At 41.2% G+C, this 12562-nt stretch overlaps 1 protein-coding gene across 1 annotated transcript in view; it reads left to right on the top strand.

Annotated features, from left to right (window-relative positions):
- The window catches only part of HEATR3 (HEAT repeat containing 3), a 15920-nt gene extending 9958 nt beyond the window's left edge, over positions 1 to 5962 (top strand). Inside the window, exons 9-14 of the mRNA XM_010146002.1 lie at positions 569 to 651; positions 914 to 1050; positions 3314 to 3402; positions 4209 to 4352; positions 4455 to 4631; positions 5585 to 5962. Coding sequence (XP_010144304.1) covers positions 569 to 651; positions 914 to 1050; positions 3314 to 3402; positions 4209 to 4352; positions 4455 to 4631; positions 5585 to 5704 — 750 coding nt within the window. The 3' untranslated portion in view covers positions 5705 to 5962. The remainder of the gene's footprint in view (positions 1 to 568; positions 652 to 913; positions 1051 to 3313; positions 3403 to 4208; positions 4353 to 4454; positions 4632 to 5584) is intronic.
- The last annotated feature ends 6600 nt before the right edge of the window (positions 5963 to 12562 follow it).

The raw sequence follows: 12562 nt of genomic DNA on the forward strand, positions 1-12562 counted from the left end.
GTACCATATTTGACAGCGATAAGAATTCAGATGTTCTTGTTTCAGAGTTGTTTTGCTCAGTCTTAATTTGGTTGTAAAGATGAAGTTTGTCATTTGAATCAGTTGTTACGCTAGTTCAGCAGCACTGTAAAATTCTGACCCAAGACATGAAGGTGTGAGATGACAACATTGGAGGCTTTTTGTAGTTAACAGCCTTGACTAAAGGCTATTACGTCATCAATTAATACTAGTTGTTTCATGGCAAGGCCTCTTAGACTTGCAGCTATCTGAAAATTGCGTAGTGGATTTTGTAAGAGGAAAAGATCTAAATAAAATAGTGTAGCAGAGACCTAGAAAAACCACCTTTTGTTCAGTACATTTGGATGCTTAAAATATGTTATGCTAAACCAGTGTATAATTGCACCATTTGACTGAGGAACGTTCTGGCGTTTTTAGCAGGTCACACACTTGCTACCTGGAAAGCTTTGAAATAAGTGTCTGTTTGACATTAGTTTCAGTCTTCCCTCCAAACACACTATAAAAAAAAAAAAAAGCATTATTGCTAAACCTTTCTTTTTCCCCTCCCCAGATTCTTGAAAAAACTGCTTTTCCGAACAGTGTTGCTCTAGACATCTGTATGCACAATCCGTCTTGGAAACCATTAATTAAAAAGTAGGAATTTCCTTGTCTCTTACTATTTTTCTTGTATATTCAGTTGTTTTAGAACTCTTAGAAGGATTGTCCATCTCTGGGTTACTTTTGAGTTCTGGACAGTGGATTGGATATGGCAGATAGGGTATGTGGTTGTGAATAAAGAGAGAGAATTGTTTCTGTAAACTGCACTCCGGATCACAACCTTATTTAATACAGTTTTTTTTTATTTCAGCGCCTGTTTTCAAAGAGATCTGCTAAGTGCATGTTTTGTTTCTTGCAGGCTGAACACAGTGCAGTGTAGAGCTTTAACGTGTCTTCATAGCATTTTGCTAGTGTCAGACGTGGATTGTCTTGGAGGAGCTTCAGCACTTCAGTCCCTTGCAGAGCATCTCTCACAGCTAGTCTTTTCTAAAACAGGTAAGATGCTTGGTGAAAAGGACTCGCTGGCCCCTTCGCGGATCGTAGAGATACAAGGTAGCTATGTACGTTGTTCAGTTTTAATGCCATCTTATTACTAATTTTATCCCTTTGGCCTTTAAAATAAGGATACCGAATGCTGGAAACGTGCTGGCAAACAGCGTATGCTGATGAATGTGTTTATCCAAATTGCATCTTGAGCAAGTGTGCTCCTAATACAGGAATATGCAAATATGCATTTGTGTGCATGCAGGAAGTCACTGAGTTAGTGGGTGAAATCTGCTTTGCTGTGAGACCAGAGCTGCTGGTTTGGTTATATTTGAGATAGGAGCAGTTTTTCATCAATCAAGCCATGAGAAAGACAGGACATTCTCTTTTTAAACATGCTAAATAACCCAAATAGACATGTGACAAAAAAGGTGTCTAGCAGCCTTTCACACTGTTTTTTCTAGGAATCTTATGAAATTATGGCAGGGGTGGTTGTTGTGAAAATGTCCAGAATGTACATGGTCATTACAGTAGGAAAGAGAACAGCTGCCTTGTCTCCAGGACATACTTCACGCATGTGATTGCATGGTAAAGACTACAACGTATCCACTGCAGTTCCTCTAGGGCACATTATTTCATAGAGATACTGCGATGTTTCCCCTGTGCTTCTGCTAATATCCATGTTAGTGTAGATACACAGCAGCTGACACCTCCAGCTACCAGCTGTAACCTCACACATCAGATCACCATCATTCCAACAACACCGTTGGACCATTCATCCCTCTGTTATTGGCACTAGAGAAACTAAACTCAGATTAACGAACAGCAAAACCACCTTCCCTGGTTCCAAGCCCTGACAGAGTGCTTCATTCAGACTGTTCTGATAATCTGTCTTTGTTTCAAGGTCAGTGATGATGGCTCTTCAAAAAATAAAAGGGGTATTCTTAGCAGATGGAAAAGCCTGCCAGTTCTCAAAATTGTCAGAAAACATTTGTCCTAAGACAGATCCGTTGAAGTCTAGCGTATGCATGGCATCTTTGAGTCTTATCTCTTAGATGCTTGAGAAGCTTGGTTTTCTTCCCTTCCTTTAAGTGTCTCCCTTTGTAGCCACAAATGTGGTGTGCTGTATGTAGTTCTTATTTGCTGTAGGTGTATAGTATGACGCGGCATTAATGCTAGAAGATGCATCTGCCTGCAAAACACACTTTTTCCTCAGTGTCGTTAAAAGCGTGTGATTAGTCTATGGGATCATTATTCCTTGAGAGGGTAGTGCTTGTACAACTGAAATGCAGGAAGTGAAAATAAATATGGAGACATATGGAAGGAAGGTCATGTAACACATTTGTCTCATGCTCGAAGAGCAGCACTTTCAAGATTTCAGGGTCTCCATGTTACGCTTTGCAGTAGAAAGTTCTTAGATGAAACTGGAGAAGTGGCTAGCTGAGGACAGGGGGTGCTAATAGGTAAGTTTTAATGGCTCAAGTCCGTTTTTGTTAACATAGTATTTTTTTAATAGTTAAACGCTATGTACTGGAAACTGCCAGATGGAGTTGATAAGAAACCAGCATGTGGTTAGAAGGAATTCTGTGGCTTACGGAGTGAAGAAGGGGCGTAAAGATCTAGTTGCTTATGTGGGAAAGGAGGAGATACGCATGAAATAATCAAGAGTTTCTGTATCTGGAGTGGTCCAGAAAATAAGAACACACTAAAGGAAAATAACAAGCTTGAAGAAATGCAGAATATGCATTGATGGCTGGTATTGATGGATTTGTAGTTAAACAGGATAGTGTGGTAATAACCATTCATTTCTGGAAGGTTATTAAAACAGCAGAAGATGTGCTCTTCATATGAATTGGAAAGAGTCCAATGTTCTGGGTGTCTAAAAAGCCTGCTCGGAAGACAGAAGCAAGTGCCTGGTCAGCTGCTGTAGCTTTCTCAGCTCCTGCGTTATGGCCTCCATGGGATACCGGTTTTCACGCTTCTGTTCTGACAGCCGTGGTTTGTACCATGCGTTAGGTCACACACGTGCCTTAACCAGGCACATGCTTGAAGATGAGGAGCACCTGTGGTCTAGCCTCCAGATGCAATTAACACTGAATTCAAACAAATCACTGTGGTTGCAACCTACAGAGACCAGTCCCTGAAAATGTAGCTCTTCCTGTTTGTGGTAGTACCTGGAGGAACAATTAAGGGATTAAGGAATTTGTATTTCTTTGCTTCTTGTATCCTTCATCTTACTGTTTAACTTTTGGCTCTGGGTTCAATTCTTTGACAGAACTCCCTACAGACACAGAATTCCTGGAAGCTATAACCAGTGCTTTGAGGGCTCTCCTACAGACAATGGCATCAAAGAACATCTCCCAGGTAAAAGCTTTCAAACTCAAAATGCTTTGGTAGGTTCAAATCCATGTGAGATTGTGCTGGAAAGTTTCTGAAACAAGACCATTTAAACGAAGGGCTGAACTTCAGCAACTGTGAACACTGAAAGAACAGGTTTAAGAGCCTTCACTCGGTATTTTTCATGGACCTTACAGGAATGCTTTTTCTTACATCTCCTCCTTAACCTGTAAGCAGATGAAAGGTATTTCAAAACCAAAATGGCAATAAGCTACAGATAGTGTCTTTAGGAGATGGATATAACGACATCTTTCTTGCCTGATGTCATCTAGTTGAAGCTCGTTGTCCTAGAATCTCGGCTGGACATGAATTAGTGAGCTAAGCTCAGGAATGATGCGTAATAGTTTGTTATACATGATGTACTACTAGATGATCTGCTGGTCCTTTCTGACTTTAAGTTGAAAAATGAGCTTCTGTGCTATAAGTTGTAATGAGCTGGAAATGGCTACTGAGAGAGGTAAATTTGTGAAAATCCCTTTGGGCTTAGAACTTTGTCCTTAAGCTCCACGATAGCCTTGGTTGTGTTATGGAAGAAACACCTTAAGAATTTGAAAGGGAAAGTTTAACTATTTTCTTGCTATTATGTTTTCAGAATTCATGTAGTTTTCATAATCCAGGACTCTTTGTTTCTCTGTTAAAAATTTGTCTGTGTTCTGTAAAAGCAAATGATCTACATGTCGTGTTTGAATATTTCCATGAAAATGTAAATATGTCTATCTTCCTTCTTTTCTTTCTGTTTTGTTTATTTTTTGTCTCCTCCACTGGCTAAACAGTGCATGACTCCTGAGCAGCTACTGGCTTTATGCGAGGGTGGTATTCGCAGCAGCAGTGACAGTGTTAGAGTGAATGTAGTGAGCATCCTTGGAATTTCTGGCAGTGTCCTGGCAAAAGGTCAAGATACAGCTGAAACACTAAAGGTGAGAAATCAAACTTTGCATTGCAAGCCTAAAAGAGTTTTGATACTTCTTTCAATTTTTATAAGCATTTCTGGAAAAATCAATTTTTCTCTGTTATTTCAGATGATTGGGAAATTTCTTCTTGAGGTTGCTATGAAGGAATCTTCTCTTGTGGTAGCAGGGGAAGCCTTGGATGCACTTTTTGATGTATTCGCAGATGGAAAAGAAGCAGAAAAGGCAGCGGTACAGATCAAGTTGCTTCCAGCTCTGAAAGAATTTCAGCCCGTGTTTAAAATGAGGGTAGGCATCAATTGCAGCCAGCTCAGGGGCTCAACACACAATACGGGTTAAAGCTTTGAGATTTGGGCTGCTAGAGGAGATAATGGAGGAGGAATACATGGCTTTGAGATGACAAAAAACCCAAAAAACTAAAAAAAACCCAAGTAATTGAATTCCTGATATTCCACTTCAGAGGAAAGCAAATATGCTTACCTTGCAGTTCATGGAACCATCAAGGTGACAGCGCAGCATGTGCATTGCAACATCTGCATTACACCATCAGCATTACTGATGTCCAAATCACTGCACTGTTCGGAAACCCTTGTAAAAAAAAAAAAAAATCCTGCAGCTGTCTCTGGAGGAGAACAGCAAAACTGGTGGTAGAAAAGTCCCTTCTGAAGTTACATTGACATCTTCTGGCTTTAACTTGCTGTAGTTGCAGGCAGACGTTTTTGTTCTGTTGTTGGCTAATTAAGATAGATCACAACGTTCTGTATTTTCAAGAATCACAAGGCCAAAATTCTAAACTAATTTTACGTCCATCCTTAAATACAGCATGATCTTCCGCACGTTGTTTCTTTAGTCAGGTGAAGCTTGAGGAGTGACATTCATGGTCTTAAAGCTAAGCCCCGTACACACACAGTGCATACCTGACAGTGCCACAGTTGTTTGGGTAGTTAGATCTGCCAGGCCTTTCCTCTGAAACGCTGCAGAAGAGAAGTGCGTGTTTCAGATTGATGACAGAAATACCATGCCAACAGGAGTCAAGTTTTAGGCAGAGATGTCTATCAGTAAACTGACTTGCAGAAGTAACTGCTAGCTACGCGTGTGCCCACGTGACGGCGTTGGAGTTCTCGAAAGGCAGGGGTGGCTTGTCTGGATACGAGACCTGTACAGAATTACTACAAGCTGTAGGTGATCTAACAGGAGAAACTGCTCCACTAGGGTAAAACGTGTATTTTTTGCTTTTACAGATGCGAAAAGAAGGCAAAGGACGATATAGTACAGATCAACTGTGCGTTCTTGATAATGTGAAGATGAATTTGAGAAGATTCATTGCGTATCAGGAGACACTAGGGAAAACCCCAACTTGAAACATCGAGGAACTTTTAAGGTTTTCCTGATTGAATAATGTTTTCCAAAAATATAACTGTTTTGAATTCCTAAAATATATTGAGCAGAGCAGTTTTGCTTCCATGTTAATACTGCATTTTTTTACATTCAGTATTTTTATACTTCTGGGTTGATGCAATATGGAAGTCACATCAGCATAAAAAACGATAGCGTGCTTTGAGGGTAAGCATTAGCAGTGGTAAGACTGTGCTTTTGTGGTCCTGAGATCTGTACATAGCAGCACTGTCATTGTTTAGAAATCCTCACCTATCCTGGCGGAAAAACTATGAGTGCATGAAAAGGTAACATAGAGAGTATTCTCAGTTATGTGCCAGATCCAGAAAATATTTTAAAAGCTCAAGATATCTTTCAGGGAATCGAGCAGTGGCAGACTGTTCGTATTTGCTCTTTGCTCTTGCCTATTTCTAGAATTGCACAGGCACTTACGGCAAACTGCCCAAGAGAAGCGTGTGACACACGTGGAGGTTACTGTCAGCACTTGGATCTCTCACTTTATGAGGTTTATCAAAAACTGTTTGTGGTAAATTCAGTATGATAGCTTTTTGCTGTGGAAATCAGCGTAAGGAGATCCTACACTCATGCACAGCTCTCTTTTTACTTTATTTTGATCAGTATTTCTGAAAATCAAGTCTTCTGATCTACTTTCTTCCTTGTTAATTCTACATCAGGATGAATTTGAATTCAGGGAAGTAGTAAAACTAATAAAAAGTATATTTTTTTTATACTGAGGTATTATCTAAAGTAGCTTTATAATTGCTTAAAATATCTTTCTCAAATATTTGTGATAGATTTTAAAGCTGTAAAATGCAGAAACTATTTTCAGAAAAGTCACGGGTTCGTGAAGATGATATGTGAACTTCCATATATCAAAAGCTGGGTTGGGTTTGTTTCTGTGAATGAGACCCTCTCACACACATGTTTTCAAGAAAAAGACCCCGCAACCAAACACAAAAGCCTTTTGTTACACTAATTTTTGAAACAGAAGGTTTTTTTCCCCTCTTAACTTGCTGCCTTAGCACAGGCATCCCGGTTTTGGCAAAATTTTGCCCGTGGAGTTAGGCATGGAATTACACAGACCAAATCTGCTCGGTTTGTTAGATTGCAGGCTCTTAGGCTGGAAAGCCGGCTCAGGAGCTGACCAGGTAACTTGCAAATGACTGATTTTATGAAATCCAGACATACGGTGTTTTGTCAAACACAAGAGAAAGTGGTAAACGAGTTTAAGCAGCTCTGCTGCCGGGTAGTCCTGTTACTGCTCTTACTTTGCAGGAGCGGGATGAAATGTGTGACGTGATGCGATGCGATGCCTGCTAATCAGATGAGGGCGAGTGTGGGATCGGGAGGTTCTCGAGGGCCGTTGAGCCTGGCCTGGAGAAGACCCGAGGAGCACAGAGGGGTTGCAGGTTTAGCCTGGGATTTGGCAGGGGCAGGCAGCGAAGAAGGCTGGAGTGTAACAGCTGATGGAAGAGTAGGTGGGTGGATTACGGCATGAGACTGCACAGGGCACGGGTTGTAATCCTAGTGTTAATTATACTTGTACACAGAGGGTAGTATGATAGGAGTCTGATAAAAGGTATTAGTATTTGTTTGCAGCACTTAAAAGGACTTTCACGCAGAAAGTTCTGCTCTCATTTTCTGAGCGCTGCATTGAATTGCAGGATGATCTAGGTTGGAAGGGATCTCTGGAGGTCTCGTAGTCCAGCCCGCTGCTCAAAGCAGAGTCAGATAGGTTGAGCTAGGCCTTGAGCATCACCAAGGATGGAAATCCCACAACTCTGGACATCCTCTTCTAGTGCTTGGCTGCCCTTGCTGTGAACACTTTTTTTTTTTTTTTTTTTTTTTTTTTTTTTTTTTTTTTTTTTCTTTTTCCCTTTGCACACCACCAAGTAGGGTCTGGCTCCATCTGCTCTTATAAACCCCATTTGGTAGTTGAAAACAATAATTATATTCCGCTCTTCTCCAGGTCGAATAAACCCAGCTTCCTCCACCCTTGTCCGTGGTGTGCTCTAGCCCTCTAATCATCTTAGTGGTCTTCTGCTTGACCTGCCCTACTGTGTCTTGTGCTGGTGGGCCCCAAACTGGACACAGTACTCTGGAAGTGATCTCAAGTGCTGAACAGAGGAAAATAATCAATTTTCTTGACCTGCTGGCCATGCCTCTGCCATTGCAGGCCGTTACTTGTTAGCTGACATTGCTGCAAGGGTGCACTGCTGACTTCTTTTCGACTTACTGTCCACCAAGACCCTCAGGTCCTTCTCTGCAAAGCTGCTCTCAGTCATTCAGCCAAGAGCCTGCTTCATTTTCTGGGATTGCTCTGCCCTAAGTGAAGGACTTTGCATCAAGCGTAGTAGTCAGAATCTGGTTCCGGGGTCTATTAGAACAGTAAAGTATGTTATTTTTTTAGGGTTTGGTTGTTTTGGATTACTAATGAGAAGAAACATTTCATCTTCAGATATGAACCTGAAAGTTGCAGATAAATACAGAGAAGATAGAGCATTCACTAGAAAACCTGGTTTTCTTAATATAATCTATCAGGCCCTGGTTTTTTCCTTCGAATGAAAAGGCAGACTGTCATTTAGATCTAAAACTATTCCAGCAGTAGCAGTGCATGGATTATTATTTTTTTTTCTATGCACTAATCAGGTAAATGTCTTTAAAAAAGATGTGTGTCGTAATAAGATAGGTGCTTAGTATGAACCGTATCGCTTGCAGATTATTTTTAGTGCTTAAAATGTTTTCTTCTATCCTCTGGTTCACATACCTTTTCTAGCTAATAGCTGACAGAGAATGGAGGACGCGCGAAGGCATTTTGGTTTCTTGAGAGAACATATGAAAACTAAAACAATCCCTTCACCTCTGTTTCATCTGAGGAGACCAGAGCACTTCAGTGGGTCTGTCTGGCTGAGGGCATGGAGCACTGACGAGCTGGTGGCTCTGTCTCCAGCTCACCGGGTATGCTTAGATTGGTAGGGAGGCAAGCTGCAGCTCTTGGGAGGTCTTTCTGTGGTTTTGTTAACCTCAGAGATAGTATTAATGACACTTTTATGAGTGATTTCCTAAGATCTCACGTTGTAAGGTCTTTGCCAAAGTCTACTGCCCTTACCAGTGGCCCACAGCAAAATGGAGCTTTGGGGTTTCTGTGATACTACAGTAATAATTAGCCAACTGCGTATTTTGGTACCCACACTTCTGTTTCGCTGAATGAGATCTCGCTTAGCTGCCAGCTTAGTGTAACTCGCTCTTGGTGTCTAATGGAGGGCTTGTGACCGAATGAGAAGTAATAATTTCATATGATTATTTAGAAAGCGCGTTCTACTTGTAAGCGACAAGATAGAAGATTATAGGAAAAGCATGAAAGACTTCTGAAAACTTCCGTCTGTGGAAGGCAAGGCAAGTTATCAGTGATTAAGTGTCAGATCAGGGCCTAACAGCAGATGAGATTTACTGGCATAGAAGAGCTAAACTAAGACTGGAGCTAGAAAAGTTGTTCTGATGCAGTTAAGGAAAATTAAGGCAGCAACAGAAGTGATGTTGGGGGGCAAATTAAATTCTTTGGGGACTATTTTGGCACTGGCCTATTTAAATAGGTTTAAGGTAAGCCCAAGACAGAAACTGGGCTGATCTAGACAGTATGCAGCCTAAGTAAATAGATATGTGGTCGTCATCGGCTCGTGTAACCACACGTGATCAGAACAGGTATCTGAAGCTGAATTTGCTTAGCCTAGGGCATCATCAGTCTGTGCTTCAATTAAGAACTCCAGTCCCCTCAAAGTATGGATCGCTGCTTTTTTTATCTCCCAGTCTAACACCTAGCACAACAGCATCTGGCTCTGAGCTGAGATTTTACACCAAAATAGGTGCGAATTCAAGTTAGTCAATGGTATTAAGAGCGTAAAGAAGGCTGTGGGCTCCCTGCCCGGGTCAGGAGCTGTAGAACTGGTGCCACTCGCTGCTGCTTTGGCCTCTCTGCAGCCTGCAAGATGTCGAATCTCCAGCTGTGTAGGTGCAGTTATCATTACCATGTGGTTCTATTTTTGCTCTCTATGAAAAGAAACAAATGGCAAGATTTAAATAAGCATTTGTTGTGGGGTATTTTTTTCATGCATCATGGCTATGATAGTATATGATGGTATACCATATCAGAGTCAACAGTTTAACTCTTTGGGGTTTGTGGTGTGTGGTGATGGGTTTTTTTGCACTGTATGGTTTTTTTTTTTTAAAGATTGTTTTCTCAGAGAAACAAGAATAACTAGTGCTACTTGGCTGGCTTTTACATTTGTATTTTGAGAGAAAATATAAAAAAATACCAGAGCACATTAAAATTACAAAGTGAGAACTGTGTCGGAGAACAAATTAATTTAAAGTCTGTTTGTAGCTTAAGTATTAAATGAAATGCATATCTTGTGGAATATTAACATTAAACAACCAACCAGAAATGCACGTAAACTGAAGTTCTGATTCCTTAGTAAGTCATTTTCAGAAAAAGCATTCCCAGAGGATTGGATAGAAACGTCTAGCCCTACATTTAGTGTTGCAAATTCAAATTCCGGCAATGGTAATTGAAAATAATGTAATTGTTCCTTTCTGGCACAGATGAATTGAGCAAACAGTCTAAATATTGTTTCTATTTAAGATATCGCTGGACATACTGTTAGGATATATAACATCAGGGTAATTGGCAAAACCTGGAAGCGCTTGACAGTCACAGCAGAGTACGGAATTTGAAGTTTTTCCACAAGGGCTGAAAGATGCCGAGAGCGTTCCCGTGTGAAGCTGCTTTCACTGGAGTGGGGGGGCGGGTGTTTTTTTTTTCCCTAACTTCCTTAACTGTTTTACCTTTCCGGAAGAATAGCACGTGTTTAAATCGATGCACTCTCGTTTCATTTTGTTTCTGTATTACTTCCATGAGTTCCTTGTTGCTGCGAGAGGCATTTTGTCAGACATAGTTCAGTGACCACATAAATACATAGTTTGAGACTTGCACACAGCGGATTTGCTGTTTTTCCATTCACATCTGGGTGCTGGGACCTCCCTGCATGACTGTTCTATTAAGGGCTTCAATCAAGCTGCTGTGAACTGCAGCCAGACACCTCTGCAGCAGTCTGAGCACTGTGAGGATGATCGCGGCTGTACGTGTTCTCAAGGCAGCGGAGGGTCCTGCTGCAGCCCTGCGGTTGCGAGGTGCTCACATAAATACCGGTTCCACTTACAAAGAGGCACTGGGGTTCCGGCGTAACTTCTCCTGCTTTTGTGTGCCTTTTTCAACGAAAATTCCAGCGAGGATTCTGTTTCCTTTTGACATGGGGTTTTTATTGACTTATAGAGGGAAATTGCATTGGCCTCTTCCCTCCTTACCGCCCCTTGATGGAGAGTGAAAGGCAGTTCCAGAATTCAAGTGAAGAATGGCTGATTCAGCTAGAAAATACTTAATGTTTCTTAATAACCTTTTCTGGGAAGTTCTTTTCTTAGTAAGTAAAAAAGAGTTAAAGTTCAGAGTCATGAGTAAAAAAAAATCATTTTGACCCTATTCAAGTGGGTGGGTTTTTTTTGTTGTTCTTTTGTTGGACTGGGGTTGCCTTGGTTTGGTTTGGTTTTGTTAGTAATACCCTGTAGGTATGCTCCCTCGTCTAAAGCTTTCGTGGTACTACACCACCTGTGTTTGTGTCCCGGCTTTATTTGCTTGTTGACTAGGGCTGCTACTGAGGATCCTGTAAATTAATAATAATCCTGCAACAAAACTTGTTTACATTTATGTGCTAGGAGTGTTGAACAAATAATTGTTTTTTGCAGAATTTGCTTTAAAAGAAAACTTTTTGTTACTGTTACCTCAAGAACAGCGTGAAATTCTTCATTAGAGTTCATTTTCCTGTGTTGTGTTTAAAAAAAAAAAAAGTTTATGAATTGAAACCTTTTTATTCGCATCTTTGATGCAAGAGGAACATTGGGCTAATCATTTTCTAGTTATCTCTTTCTGGTATGTTTATAATTCTCAGCATACCGTGTGGGTTTTGGAAAACAGGGTTATTCAGGGCAGTTTTTCTCAAATTCCACCCAATTGTTTAAGTCCCACCAGTTTCCACTTGGCTTTTGATGGTGGTTTTAGGTACAGATCCTAATTCTTGAAACAATTAAGTCTGTCAACTCGGAACTCAAATTTCACCCTACAGCTTCTCACCGTGGTTGGGCTCCTCTTGAGCAAGGCAGATTAGCTGTGTTGTGACAGAACAGAGAAGGGCTGACGACAAAATGTTCTGCTGTGGGGATGGTGGGGGAAAGCCAGAACTTTAGTCTTCGATTGTCATTAGGAAGCGGTGCAAACTGTCCACCTCATGGAATACTAGGATTGGAAATGTAGGTTTTTAATTCCAAAACCTCCATGTTCCCAAAGAGGAATCCTCTCCCACGCAATTCTGAAACTATGGGAAGCACCTTCATGTAGTATGCTGGAAACTTTCTAGCTGATTAAAGCTGTTTTAAAGCTGTGGTATGAAAACACTAAGAATAAAACTGAGTCTGTCCAGAACTTGTACTACTAAACTTTGCTGTGTTGTGTATGTAGCGTGTTTTTTCCACGTGCAGAAGCGTTGGCTATATGAGTAGGGCACTTAGGCTCTCTTTTCCTCTCCTTTGGAGCTCAATGAAAGGCAGCAAGACCCAGAGGTATCCTTAAGCATCCCCAAAGCAGTACTAGGGGAGTGTAGGAGAAGCATAATGTGACCGCAGAGCGCTGGTGCTGGCATGCCCGACGCCCTCACGTCCTCTACGCTGGCACTGGCCTTTCGGGTTGACAGCAGCAGCAGCAGCACCCCCCCGAACGG

Source organism: Buceros rhinoceros, unplaced genomic scaffold (assembly GCF_000710305.1).
Source record: "Buceros rhinoceros silvestris isolate BGI_N320 unplaced genomic scaffold, ASM71030v1 scaffold45341, whole genome shotgun sequence".
In the NCBI taxonomy this organism is placed as follows: domain Eukaryota; kingdom Metazoa; phylum Chordata; class Aves; order Bucerotiformes; family Bucerotidae; genus Buceros; species Buceros rhinoceros.